The 15,390-nt window shown below is 39.5% G+C and overlaps 1 protein-coding gene across 3 annotated transcripts in view; it reads left to right on the top strand.

Moving 5' to 3' along the window:
* The first annotated feature begins 935 nt into the window (after nt 1–935).
* The window catches only part of NLN (neurolysin), a 40,954-nt gene continuing 26,499 nt past the window's right edge, over nt 936–15,390 (top strand). The window contains exons 1-4 of one of the 3 annotated variants that reach the window (XM_072416347.1): nt 936–1,027; nt 9,363–9,619; nt 10,692–10,840; nt 11,975–12,082. In XM_072416347.1, coding sequence (XP_072272448.1) covers nt 990–1,027; nt 9,363–9,619; nt 10,692–10,840; nt 11,975–12,082 — 552 coding nt within the window. In that variant the 5' untranslated portion in view covers nt 936–989. Of the gene's footprint in view, nt 1,028–2,276; nt 2,469–9,362; nt 9,620–10,691; nt 10,841–11,974; nt 12,083–15,390 lie in introns of those variants that run through there. The other 2 variants (XM_072416348.1, XM_072416350.1) reach the window with 2 other exon arrangements.

Here is a 15,390-nt window from a genome sequence, read left to right as displayed (position 1 = left end):
GCCATGTGGTTTATAATAATTTGGGGTCTATTTAGATTTTTTTTTTCTGTATTACAGGTTAAAAATATACAATATATGATACAGGATTGCCAAAGCAATAAGGTATAAGTACTGAGAAAGCAGACAGCTGATATTTTATAGTTTGGTCTTGTTAAAACCTTCATCTAAATGATAAAATCACTATTGTGATGGCTTATTGAGTTTACAAGCTCACACATGTGCACTGCAGTGGATTCTGATTGGCTTTTGGTGCTTTACAAATAAAATTATATTTATCATCATCATTATGTGAAGGGCAGCATCTGTAGGATAACTTACCAATAATGAAATAATGTTTAATGAATAGATAACTGTAATAGTTTAAAAATCACATGCTATAGCTTTCAACAGTGCTCAATTCTATTGAAAAATATATATATATTTAAAAAAAGATATTTTACAAGAGCTTTTACAAGCAGCAATGTCTTCATACTTCCTAAACAATATTAAATAGGCTAAGGTAACCATGCTGTAACCCATGTCAGCCCTCACAGCTTTGTCCCCACAGCCTCCAGCCCTAGGACCCTGCAGTACCCGGCGGCCCTGGATCAGGTATCCGCCCCTTTCTGTTCCTTCGCCGCCATCTTTAGTAAGGGCACCGACACCACTTGCAGACCTCTCGAATAAAAGCAACAAGGGGATTCCTAATTACGATCCGGCTATGAGTTAATACGGATATTTCCCTGAAACTAAGAACGTTGAACCACTTTTAAATCACGGTTTGACTCTCTGAACAGCATCAATAAACCAATGGTATTGCACAGCCGACGAGTTTTCATGACGGCTGATCTCTGGGTTACACGGTTTAGAGATTACAATGTTTGGGTCATACCGGTTGATAACAGAATGTGATGCTTTGCCCTCACAAAGCGTGGCGGCCATCATGTCCGCATCACGTGACGGTGGTAGCCATGCCTGTGTCTGCACGCTGAGCCGCTGTGTGTCCGGTCATGTATGCTGCACGCCTGTGTGTGTACACCTTCCGCAGGTACACTGCATGCTTCTTCTGTCACCTCATACAACTCCACCAATCACTGTACAGTCAGGGCTGTCTCCTGCTGCTGGAGAACTAGGAGTACCAGCATGCCACTGACACATGGAGATTGTTCCCCTCCTGTCATGCAGCAGCTGCACCATGCTGGTGACACAAAGGGAGGTGCCAGTGCTGGCTGTGCATTCTGATTAGCATGCATCTGTTTGCCATTTCTATGTTTATAATTCTGTTATTTCAGAAGATTTAGAGATGAAACCTATGAAGAGAGAAGTAGTCTACCATTGCTGACCTCTCCTGAAAATGCTATGTGCATGGTTGTTATGGCAATGCCTTGGCTTGATCACTGCCAGCGCATGGTCAGAAGAACAAATTATTAATAAACAGGATTTATATAGCGCCAACATATTATGCAGCGCTGTACATTAAATAGGGGTTAAAAATGACAGACAGTGACACAGGAGGAGGAGAGGACCCTGCCCCGAAGAGCTTACAATCTAGGAGGTGGGGGAAGTATCACACAATAGGAGGGGAGATAACAAATGGCAATGTCGGAAGAGGCTCCATACCACTGATTCCCAACCAGGGCTCCTCCGGGGGTTTCTAGGAGTTCCCAGAGCAATAAGGAATTTGTACCTCTCAGGTCAGTTTAAAACGTACCTTAACTTAGGAATTTGCACTTTACATAAAAGGGTAGACAACCCTAGGTCAAAGGTCTGCAAACTTTTTCGGCCACTAGGCCATTTATGGGGTGGGCAGGAGCACACTAGGCTGGAGTCGTGCCCTAATGGCTCTGCCCCCCACTAGGAATGCCCCCTGAAGGGTAATCCCCCCTCTGTATGCATTGCGGAGGAGATGGATTTCCCTTCAGGGGGCGTTCCCTATTTACTGCGGTGGCGGAAGTGTTAACGCTGGCCGCGGTAAATAGGGAAGGGAGCCACAGCAAGAGGAGGCTCAAGAGCCGCATGCGGCTCCAGAGCTCTGGCGGTCCGGCTCCAGTAGTTTGTTCCGGCCAGCAACCCGGGGCTCCTGCGTAAGGCCGGAACAAACTACCGGCTAGGCCGTATTTGGCCGATCTCTGACCTAGGCAGTTGAGAATGAATGGGAGCGCAAAGCCTACCTACGTCACGCATCCTGGGAGGCTCTTGGGTGCTCTTTCTGCGCAAGCCCAAGCATTTTGGGCATGCGCAGAAGGAGCCTTTTTGTAAAAAGAGAAAAATTTGCCTATCTCACACATGCGCAGTGAGATTGGCAAGTTTTTTTTCCAAACTACCTCACCCGATCTCGCACCTGGGTCGAGTGACATAGGAGGAAGAACCCGGAAGAAGAGGAAAAGATGGCGGTGCCCGGAGCGCTGGCCCGAAGACGGATGCCGGGACGATGCGGGGCCCGATGGAAGAAACCTCTGGAAGGATCAGACTGCCCTGCGGGATTGAAGGTAAGTGGATTGTTTGTGTGTTTGGGAGTTTTGAGTTTAGTTCCTCTTTACATGACACCAATGATCTTGTTGGCTATCTGTAAGAGTGACATTCTATCCAGTGGCCAGCAATGAAAAGACATTCTTCCCGCCACACTAATACACACTGAGCTGTGAATATAATATTTATAGCAGAGGTTCCCTAAAAATCTAAAAGTTATTTCAAGGGTTCCCCCATGTTAAAATCCTAGAGAAAGGCTTTCTGCTGTGCTGTGACTTCAAACGTTGCAGTGGTGCAGCTTCTCAGCCATTACTGGTATTCCACTGATTAAATGCGTTGATTCAGATGTTGTATAATGACATACATGTGTGGTGATTTTAGGTACGCTTTAACTAATAAAACACATTCGTGATAGGTCTCTTAAAGCAGTGGTCCACAACCTTTTAGACATCATGGACTACTAAATTTACCGACTTCGGACCACGCATCTGCGGGGAGCCGTGTATCATTTAAAGGGGAAGAAACTTCCCCCAGAGTGACGTCATGATCCCAGAACTGAGGTCTGAGCCTGCGATGGGAGAGTGGGTGGGTTATATCCTGGCCAGGGTATGTGGCACTGGCCAGAGCCGCGGACCACAGTTTGGGGACTGCTGTCCTAAAGGATGTTAGTCAGGTATTCCATGCGTTTCGCGGCACGCAGTTCGCTTCTTAAGGAAAAAGGAGACATGTACAAACATTCTCTAAGGCTGTTGAAGGCTAATGAAGCAAATTGTTTCACAAGTTGGTAAGTCACACCAAGGAGGGCAGCAGCAAGTCCAATAAAGCTCTACCAGACTCTCAGTATTCATTAAACAGTACATTCATGTTCAATCCATATATTACAAAGACCCACCATTATCCCAGCTAGACTCCGCTCTGGCAACAAACGCAATTGCTTTTTAATGTGGTTTTACATTTTCCAGAGTTACAAGGCCCAGAGATTTTTGTCTCCTTTTTCTCCATTCTGTATGTTAAATAGGGGATGTGGAATAGTTGAAATCCGAGAATGGGGTTTGCATAGTTTATTGTAGGTATCAACATAATTACTTAGGGAAATTAAAGGGAAAAAAATCCCCAAAAAAACTACTTATTCAGACACCACATCTAAGAACTGGACAGCTGCAATATATAACATTTTGGTTTTGGGTTTAGATTTGTTTTAAGACACTTACAGCTGACAGGAATTCAAATTGTTTTGAGCCTTTCATTTGCTGCAAGCTTGTCAAGTTTGTGACAAGCAAATCTCCTTTTCAGGAGGACAGCAATGGCAGCCCTATATTTCTCTTATGACAGGTGTATTTTACAGGCATAGTCAAAGACAAGCGGTCAAAACAGAATATTTTCATGGAAATAAAGTCTTAACCAACGCTAAACTAATTGCACCCCTTGTTCTGTGGCTTACTTTATCTGCCAGTACAATAGCACACACATGGCAGGGAGTCCTGTGCAATCTATTGATGTCTGAGGTGAGCTTTTCTATTATCCTCAGCATGGAACCCTGTGACAGTGCCAGTGTGTGCCATCAGTGCAACTGAGGATAGCTTGTGGTGCTCTTTTGCATGTTTTAACAGTTTTATGTTTTGGATTATGTGATGGACAGCAAACCAGCAACCAGTTTATTATATATTATTGTGCTGCAAAAGGATAAAACAGAATATGGAGATCATTGTTCCCAGGGTCTTTCAGGTTTGTCAGAATTGTCATTTATGATTGGCAGCTTTTGCGCAAAACTAGCTAGAATTATTACATAGAAACTTTGCTGCTGCACATACTTACAGTGATGTATAGTAATGTGACTAGTATCTTACCACCAAACTCCTTGTACACGCTCTTATCATCCCTCGTCTGGACTACTGTAACATCCTCCTCTCTGGTATTCCACCAACCCGACTCTCTGCTCTACAATCTATTATGAATGCTGCAGCCAGACTCATCCATCCTTTCCACCGCTCCTCTTCTGCTGCCTCTCTTTGTAGTTCTCTTCATTGGCTTCCATTTCACCTTAGAATCAAATTCAAGCTCCTGTGCTTTGCCTTCAAATCCCTACACAGCTCTTGTCCCATTTCTGGCCTGGTAAATAAATAAATACTCCCCTAGCCTATCCCTCCACTTCTCCGATGACCTACAACTGACTTCCTCACTCATCACCTCATCACACACGGCTCCAAGATTTTTCTAGAGCTGCCCCACCAGTCTTCCTCGTCCTATTCGGCTTCCTCCTACTTTCTGATCATTTAAAAGAGCATTCAAAATCCATTTTTTTTAATTTGCCCACCCATCTTCTTCTGTCTTTTGAAACCGTCATTACTTCCCACCACTACATATCTCCCATCCTATTTTGTGTTAATTCCCCCCCCCCCCTCCTAGATTGTAAGCTCTTCGGGGCAGGGCCCTCTCCTCCTGTGTCACTGTCTGAATCTGTATGTCATTTACAACCCCTATTTAATGTACAGTGCTGCATAATATGTTGGCGCTATATAATATTATTATTAATCTTACAAGACAAGTAGACCTGTGGGATTCGTCCTCTGTGCTCACCTATTTGTTTTGTTAGTTTTGAAGCTAAAAATGGGTTAGTAAGCAGCAGGGATAATCATGGTTGTGTTTGGAGTATTCATGCTAAAGTGTTTACCGATTCTAACTGAGCAGTAAAAGCACTTTGAAACAAATCTTCATTCACCTCTGTAGCTATAGGCATTGTGGAACAATTTGTATGCACATTTTTCCAATCTCTGGTGGTGGATAAGTATTAATACAAAACATTATTATTTATATCTGTTCCTGAGATCCAGTTTTCTCAGATTAAGTGCCTCCATTTGCCTTTCATTCGGCCCATGCCTCAAATACATCATCTTCCTGGACAGTCATGTTCCACTGCCTTCTGGATATTACAGAAGCCTAGTGGAGTTGGCACTTTTAAAAATTCACGCAGGCAGGTCATTTTTGCAGAAAAGGACAGGCGATGTCTCTCCTGCAATTATCTTTCTACCCGCTTGATAGCTCGGCATCTGTCAAAAAAGTGGAGCTCCACATGCGGTTGGCAGGCTACCCAGCAATCTTGTTTTCCCCTTCATGTGCGGGGAATGAACGTAATCCTGGCTTGGTCAATGAAGGTGGCCGAAGATCGTCTCCAGGAAGAGATGAACGAAGAAGATGTCATTGCCCTGCAATGGAACTGTGACAGGTGAGTATATTGGGTTTAGTTCCACTTAAACTCAAAGATTTCATGAAGCCAGAGATTACATGGATTCCTGGAATTACCAGGATTTTCCAGAGATGGCCAGGGTTCCTGCAACTAGATATACAACCACTGGCATTAATTATCTTTTTTGCAGTCGATTTGTGGAAATTCTTCACCTTGACCACCAGAGGGGGTGTTAACTACCAAGGGGAAAAAGTGAATTAGCACAATAACCTCACTGTTACAGCTGCATGATTTTACGGGAGAAGCAGTACTTTGTGGAGCAAACACATACAGACATTTTGGTGCAAGTGCTCTTCCAAACTAAACTCACCTCTCCTCGCTCCAATTACCGGTGTTGACATCTTCACTTAGGCCACCTTGAATAGCCAGGTCGGAATGACATAACTCTCATGCATGTGGTTCACTCATTCTTGGGACCTGGGTATGCCAGCATGTGCAGCTCAGTGTTCATTCAAAAAGAATTCAAAACAGGCAGGCAAATTTGTTTTATTGATGAAGGGAAATTTCTGGGATTAAATTTGGGGCTAATCATATGCCTTCCGGTATTGCATGATATAGAAGTATCTGCTAGTATTCCTCAGCATTGAAGACACCGCAAATCCTGACCAAATTCCAGACTCAAACTCGATTAGCAGAAATGTAGCCCCAAACTTACAAAGAACCTTCACCATGCTTGCAGACACTTATTATTGTACCAGTTTTTAATGATTTGATCTTCTGCTACAGTCACATATATCATATTTTCACTCATTAGTCCAGAGCACCTGCTGGCATTTTTCTTCACCCCAGTTTCTGCATAAATTTTGTGCATAGCCCGTGTTCTCGAGCATTGTTGATTTGCTTGGCCTTTCCAGGGTTTCCACGTTGTGTTGTAGTCTCAGACTACATTAATGACATGTGACTATAGTAGGGACATTAGATTGTGAGCTCCTTTGAGGGATAGTTAGTGACACGACTATGGACTTTGTACAGCGCTGTGTAATATGATGGTGCTAAATAAATACTGTGTAATAATAATAATATATATATATGTGTGTGTGTATAATTAGTTTTGGATAGTTGACAAGAAGACTTGAATGAATTTGAAAATTCCCAGATTTCCCTTGTCTGCTACCCTTCTCTTGAACAGAATTTGAGGGCAACTGTCCTCAATATGGATCACAAAAACAACTGAACTGTGAAAGGGGTTCCAACCTTTACCCTAAGCTGAAGAAAAAGGAATGTTTAATAACCAGTATGTGTTCTGCTTTTCTTTATTTCGTAGCAGAAGGTTCAGATAAAAGCTCTCTGACAGGCAAACTCATATAGCATAGCTTATTGTTCACAGATCATTAAACTTGTCTAATACCATTTAAATATGTTTGGTCACGACAAGCAAAATAGCAGCGGGAGTCTGCTCATCCAAAGAGATTTCATATCCCATTGTTTAGTATTTTTAATGTATTCAAAGATATTCATTATTTTCAAATAAAAGTTGTTAATGGAGAACCCTGGTCAAAACAAAAATCTTCAGTAAATGAACATAATATTAGGTGTCAGCTAGGTCTTTCTTTGGAATATTTTATTCAGCAGAAAATGTCATGGGTCCTTCATTTTCAATTACTTGTTTGCCTGGTCCCTGTTCACTTTGCTGACAAAGTAATTTACACAAAATTAACACTTTGAATGAAGGGCCACAGAATGAATACACATGCACTTTTGTTGAACAAACTTACTTTTTCAATTATTTTTAAATATACTTCTTAGAGTGGAACTTTTACTAAGTTGCACACGAACACATCAGTGTACATTTTCTGCATGTCTTGGGATGAACTAACTCTATATCCCTGCATGGGAATTATGTTATTCCATTATCCTATGCCGGCCCATCAAGATGGCTAAGGATGCTGAACCTGAAGAATGACCCGGTGAAGATTGAGGAGAGATGAGTATTGCAAAGTTTAGTTCCACTTTAAACTAGTTATGTTGGTGCAAAATTTTCAGGAAAATCAAAAAGTTTAAGTGAGCTTGGTGCTCGAAAATAAACCGTTTTTCTGCACAGCTTAAAGTGGAACTTTCATTTCAGAGCCCTTGATCCCTCCACAATTGGATTCCATTCGGTCCTGTGCCGTCCTGGATTCTTTCCACGGGGCAACCATCGGGCACCGCTATCTTCATCTGTCTTCTAGTTTTTTCTTATGTCACCCACTCTCGCACTGCATAGATGCAAGATCAGGTGATGTTTCCTACTAAAAATAGTAAAAATAAGGTGCTGATTTCACTGTGCATGCATGAGATCTGCACTTTTTTTTACATTGCAGGTAAAGCCACCCTTTTATATTGTTAAAAATGTCATGATAGGTCCGCTTTAATAGAAGAATTAAAATACCTATAAGGAGGGGAGTGTGTAAAATCTTCCCTGGGGAGCAAGCAGTACAGCTACAATCTTTCACTCTGGGTGTCTTAGATATTGCGCTCTCTTTTTGGTGTCTTGGTTCTTCCTACCAGTTGCTGAATCACATAGTGCTGTATCTTCTGCTGTAAGGAACTACAGTGCCCTGGAGGAACACTCCATTCAACACACTCCAAAATATCTGATATCAGCAGCTGAGGGCAATGATTTCACCCACAACCTGTCAGAGAGGTTTTTTTCTTCTATTACAGCAACAATGGGGAATCACTCCCAAACTTGTGGTACACGACCTACAGTAAGTAGGCAAGGAACTCTCCACTTGTGTACTTTCATGATCCTCTGTAGTCTTCACAATAAAACTGTGATGTTTATTTGCTGATGGGGTTTGCCCACATCAATAGGTTCATAGGGGTCTTCAGGATGTTCACAGGTCATAGCAAAAAAGGTATTATGTAAAAAATGGTGATCTAGTTTTCACTTCAACTTATAACTTTAAAATCTCTATAAAACCAAGTTTTCTTTGTGAAAGTTTACTTCTACTTTAAAAAATTTTTAGGATTTGTGTAGACCAAGTTGCAGACCCCTCTTCCATATCCCATTTGCTGGCTTTACATTTCCCAATTTTAAAAATTGGTAATATTGTAACCTAGAGACTTGTTAAGTGCCCATATCCTCATTTTTGCTTTGAAATGAATTCAATGGTGTATTTTTTTCTGTATACCCGAAGTCTGTCCTTAAGAAAACCCCATCACTTTGCATATTCAGTCAAGTTTTAAATTTGCTCACTGGTACTCACCTTTTATTCTTCTCCGCTGCCTCAATGCTCTGTTAGGATTGACAGTCAAAATCCTGTGAAAGCTCCATCATTATACAGATCTTTCATTGTGTTTGGACCCATGTCCAGGGGAAGGTTTGTACCAGTAGGTGTATGGGCATTCTTAAAATAGAACATTGATGTACCCTAAATGGGCCAGATATATTTTTTAAATTTCATGCAGAATGTAGTTTATTCTTCTCTTATAATTAATTTTAATAAACAGTATTTATATAGCGCCAACATATTACCCAGCGCTGTACATTAAATAGAGGTTGCAAATGACAGAAGAGATAATAGCAGATACACCGTCTCTCATGGGCTAACCTAGGTAGGTGTAGGTTTTCTCTGTCTTTGTTTATTTACAGCATTTATTCTAAAGACTCATCATACAAATCAAATGTTTAACTTTTTTTGTAATTAAAACCTTTTTAACAACATTTTATTTTCTTTCTCAATTTCAGGTTACACAGCAGCAAAACATTCTTAAAAATGACTATGGGCTCAGAAGTCCTCAAAACCTTAAGAATGGCTTCAAGCCTGGCTGGGAACAGGAATCTCCTGAGATGGGATTTGTCACCGGAGACCATCCAGACCAGAACAGAGGAACTCATTACAAGGACAAAGAGTGTTTATGATTCTGTGGCTGCACTGAATGTAGAAGAAGTTACTTTTGAGAACACAGTAAAAGTATTAGCGGATTTGGAACTTGAGTATTCAGGTGATACTTTGCTACAAATACAACACTTAATAGAAAAATAGTGTGTGCAGTTTATAAAATGTGTGAAATAATGTTTTGGGTAGACAAAGCCCACAGAGCTTTAACTTTCATGTATTAACTAAAGTATTTTATTGCTAGTATTGAAACAGAACTAAAACCTAAAAGTAAAAACATTTGCGCAAGTAGGCCCTTTATTGCAGAAGATACAGTGTCTCTTCTGCTATAAAATAAACATATCTGCATGAGCGCAATTTTTTTTTCACACTCATTTGTCTTCGCTCCTTCGTAGGCGCTGCCAACTTCCTTTGCTCTTCTTCTAGGTGTCAGATCTTTGGCCATCTTCACTGGCCAAGCTGAAATTACATAACTTCCATGCATATGCCAGGGATTACCTTCTGTCCTGTTAGCAATGCAGAATGCCAGTATATTCAGCAAATCCTGGCATCCTGAGCTGCACCATGATTACCAGCAAGCAGGTAATTATGTTTTATTGTAGAAGAGACATCACCTGTCCTTTCTTCAGTAAAAATCCTTCCTGCATATGATCCCCTCTGCAATTATATATTTGTGCCTTCCTGCTTCCAGACTTCTTTAGTTCTTGGCATAGCTTGGTGCAGGAAATAATTCATTCTCTGTGCATGCTCGGGGGTTACGTTAACCCAACCTAGCCAAACAAGATGGCCAAAAATACCAAACGTAGAAAAATTTTGTTACTAACAAGGCAGCTTGTGGGTGGTTCAACACTGGAATGGAGGTAAGTATAGCAGATTTAATTTTTGCAGTTAGGAAACACTTTTTGAGTGTCAGTGATGAATTTTCTACCAAGTTGTGTTTGCAGTATGTAGTGATTTCAGCCTGTCACTTAAACTGTCTGTTGTGTCCCATTACCTAATTAACTTGGTTGCTTTTAGTTTCAAGCAATGAAAATGGAAGGGTATTGGTTATTCAATTTCAAATGCTTCAATGTATGTGGTATGCCATGATTAGAACCACAATATGTGATTTTTTACTTTATTTACTTTTTTATTTACTTATTACTTTATTCACTTTTTTTACTTATACTTCTGGACAGTGGAAAGAAGCATGTTAGATTTCCCACAGCACATATCCCCAAGTAGGGAACTGCGCTCATCCAGCACACTGGCTGACAAAAGACTGTCTGACTTTGACGTTGAGATGACTATGCGAGAAGATATATTTAAAAGAATTCTGCACTTTTATGTAAGTGTTGTGTTATGAATAGGTCATTGAAGGTCATGTTGTGATGTCATGTATTTTCTTTAAACAGTCATATAAATGTGTTGATTTTTGTCTTGTCACTTTAAGCAGAACTATAGTCAAAAATTCCCTTCTTTTACTAGTGATTTGCCACACCATATTTCTAGAAAAAATCTGAGACTTAAATCCTGCTGTGAGGAGGATGTTTCTTGAAGTACTAAGAAGAGCTTCTAACTGCAGTGCAAACATGCCAGGCAGATTTTCAGTGACAGAATAAATGACAGTAGTAAAATGCTTTATTACTAATGTATACAGCTGTCTGAACAGAACATGGTAACCATTTGTATTGTGAAATGGGGGAATTGTGTATTGTTTACACAGGTGATATTTGTGCAAAGGCATGTAAGGTAAAGCTGTGGGGAAAAAAGGATTTAGATTTTAATATTTTATACCAGGGTGTACTTCATCTTTATTTGTGGGTTAAAGTAAAAACTTGGATAGATTTACATGATTCTCTTGGATAGAATCTCTTGTTATAAATAAAAATGAACAAACATTCCTTTGTATTATTATGCTTATGTCAGAAAACTGTGGTCTTATACTGTAAATAATAAATGCATTCATGTCCTAGTATGTAGCTTCTGCATACTTAGGATGTGCCCTTTAAAGGGTTCCTTAATAGGCATAATCCTAAAAAGACTAAAGTATGCTTTGATAATCTATTCTAATTATAATCTAGATAATTATCTATTCTTACCCAGTCTTTACTTACATGTCTGGTTCATTTTGTAATCACCTGTATGTTTGGTTAGGATGTTGTAACATTTGGTGACCTGGGCTATGCTAAATCCCACCTTGCCCAAGGCATTATCTTTAATACAAATGTAAGTTAAGATAAGCATTAGTGTACAATACCAAAGCATTATAACTAATAGGTAAAGGAGGATCTCTGTGACTGCATCTTTTTATGTATGCTGGTTTGTAAGGCAGTATGTTTGAAATAGGATTCAGTTATTTCTTATATTGCTGTGCCACTTTTTGTTTAGCTGAATAAAAATAAAATGGTTTAGCATTATTATATCTAATCAATATGTTTTCATATCTTGTTGTAATCTAAATTTATTCTACTATTTATAGCAAACACAAGACCTGAAACAATTGGACCCGGAGGTCAGACGATATCTGGAAAAGTCTGTTCAGATTGGTAAACGGAATGGGCTCCATCTTCCCCAGGAAGCACAGAGTGTAAGTAGCGGACAAAACCTGGCAGTTAAATATTAAATTGTATTGGTACCATCCATAAACAATATTTCCAGTTTTGTCTCTCTCTCTATTTATTTATATGTATATATATATATTGTGACATGGCAAAGGAGTCATCTTGGAGGGAAGATATATTTTTCCACTTTTCCTCTCCTATGGGAGAGATTAACCAGCAGCATTTCTGCTATGATTCCAGACCTGGATTTGCATGTCACTCAGAGGTGTTCTGATCCAGGCCAGAGTTTGGTTTTGTTTAGTCTGGCCATTAATTAGTGCACAGCTGTGAGCAGCAGGTAAAAAGGGAAGGAGAGGAAGGAAGCTCTCTTACCTGGGGCACAGGGAAGCTGCCTGTGAGAGCCATTTTTGTACTACATGTGAGTAAAGGTTGCTGGGACATTTGTGTTGAGTTGGCTGGGTTAGCCACCAACTGGTAGAGAGGAATCTGCCTGTTGTATAGTTAGTGCCCGACTGGCTAGGATTTATTTTAGTTTGTTTTATCTTATACAACCTTTTAATAAAACTGACTGCGGGTCAGTTTCAAATCTATCCACTGTCTCCCGTGTGCTTCATCCACCTCCCCTTCAGTCTGAGAAAAGGGGTGGTATTCATATAAAGTGGTATAAGATATATATAATTGTTTTGGACTCATCAACTGATCATCAAAGAGAGAGATTTAACTGCTTGTTCACAATCACCTCAATTCACTTATCACTGTTAATTATTTAGTGTATTTAAATTATTAATGTAAACCCCAAGTGGATGACAAATATTTAATAAAACAGTGTGTATCTAAAAAAACTTTGTTTCTGCCACTTGTCCATTGATTCTCCTTCTGTGTCACTGCCTCTATCTGTCTGTCATCCGCAACCCTTTTTAATGTACAGCACTGCATAATATGTTGGTGCTATATAAATCCTGTTTATTAATAATAATAATAATAATAATAGGTATCTGCTTTAGCCTCTGTGGACGAATTTCCTGTCAAAATGAACTCTCCAATGTGAGCACATGTGAATGGGAGACAGCATAACAGATCATTTTAGAGATAGGGTAATGGTTTTGCCACCCCATTTTAGGAGGTACCTAAGCAATTTTACCCAATGGCAGGACCTTTAGAAAATATTTTGCCAAAAGCTGCAAATTTGAAAATGACTTTGAACTTAAATTAAGATGATGAAGCTTATATGACGTTTTAGTGATTGGGTTAACAATCACTAAAAAATAAAATGCAGATTCGCTATCAAAAACAGAAGGCCTGTTTCAATAGGCTACAAAGGCAAAAGGTGGCTTTTCCTTATTGGATGCACATTTTTTTCATCAGTAGAAATTAATCACTGTCAATACATTTATTAATATAAAGGGTAATGAAAGTTGGGTGAGGACCAATACAAGAATTGTTCTGTTTAAAAGTAGAGATCCTAGTGGGATGGATGTGCCATTATGTTCATTGTTAACGATTGTGTGCCTACATGCTCAAATGATGGGAAATCCATCTATGACTGACGTATGTAGCCTGCAAAACTTTCTAAATCACTGACCTAAAAGTAAGATTTAGGTCAGAACTTCTGATACACATACTTGTTTAAGGACTCACAACTGAAACCTCTGGATAAGCTTGACATCCAGGCAAGTGGGGTTTCACAATGAAAGATCAACAATGAAAGTTTAAATAGTTTTTTATATGCAAGTTTTCTTTAAAATCATTTAAGTTTTCTTCCCTCAGAAAAATGCTCCCAGGTAATAAACTGATACCGGTGCAGTCTAATATTGTAAATAATTGAATCTTTGTGGGACATAAGAAAAAGTCGGTGGAAACTTGCTCTATAGATCAAAAATCTGCTCTATTACTAAATTGAGATATACAAAGCTAGAGAAAGGAAAACTACATTGTTAACTAGTAGATGAAGAAAGTAACCGGATGAGAAATACAAGCAGATGAGGATGGTCCAACAATTTAGATGCATCATGCTGTCATTCTGGGACAGTGAGCAAATGATCCTGTTATAGCATTGATTTGTAATGGTCTAGTCTAGGTATAAGTATCATTGGCATTTGATTTATGCTGGCTTGTTCTGGCCAGTAATATTGCTGGATGTGCCAGGGAAATCAGACACATCTGTTTTATTTCAGCTTAGATTTGCTTGTCAGTAAAAGCCAAGTCAATTTAATGTTCTTTTTTTTTTAGAAAGAATTACCAAAAATAGGAAGATCTGAATCCACACCACACAGTCAATAATGGAAAAATAATTGATTGGCTTTTGTAAATTAAACCACCTGCTTGCTAATTCATTATAGGAAAAACACTTGGCAAGAAGAAATAACAACTGATCACTCGTATTCAACAGACGTAGAATGTATCTATTTTGTACTTCAACAAACACCACAGCTGACTTTTTCATAATGGTTGTAATCACTAAACTAATCCAAAGGAGATTGCAGGACAGCCTGTATTTCCTATAGTTGCTACAAACTAAAACCCTGTTTGGGAGTTGTAAGATTTTCTATGGTCAGCTGGGCGATACATACAGGGCCGTGTCCTAAATTAATAAGCCTGGAGGCAACATGCTAGCAAGCCTTTGGTGTAAGTTTGCCAAATGAACAATTGCTTTAGAAAAGTACTGGATTATTGTTAGGAATTATCTAAAAGCTTGAAGAGACCCGGTCACCTTTCCCATTCAGTTGCAAATCAGAAGGAAACCATAGAAGAGCCTTGGACCAATAAATGACCGAAGTGGTCAGACACTAAATAGGCAAGTAGCAGTGTCTCTATAATACAAATCTGTGCTTTGCCCATGCAGCAGGTTTTCATTATTGCCTGGTCCCTCAGCAGAATATACTTATCTTTTCTCCTTTGTCACTAAGTTCAACCACTAGTAGCTAAATAATTAGTACCTGTGAGTATAGGGATTAGGTATAGCATTTGACTTGCTTTCCTTGCTGTCATGTGACAGTGCTGGTGTTTGGACCTGGGAGAGGGGAGAGATTGCTCACCCTTATATACAGCGGCTTCAGAAAGTATTCAGACCCCCTTCACTTTTTTTCAATTTTTGTTATATTGCAGCCTGATGCTACATTTTTTTTTTAATCTACACTCCCTACCCCTATAATAAAAAAATATAAAAACAGGATATTAGGCGATTCTGTAAATTTATTAAAAAGAAAAAACTGAAATATCATATATTAACACATAAAAAGTTAATGTATTTTACCTTTTGTGCATTGACACAGTGTAGTAGGATTCAAAGCAGAATAAAAGTCTGGCAGAACATGCAATAAAAACCTGCCAACTT

Source organism: Pyxicephalus adspersus, chromosome 6, assembly GCF_032062135.1.
Source record: "Pyxicephalus adspersus chromosome 6, UCB_Pads_2.0, whole genome shotgun sequence".
Classification (NCBI taxonomy): Eukaryota; Metazoa; Chordata; class Amphibia; order Anura; family Pyxicephalidae; genus Pyxicephalus; species Pyxicephalus adspersus.
The sequence above is the reverse complement of the archived record's forward strand: the minus strand, read 5'-3'. Positions and strand labels throughout refer to the sequence as shown.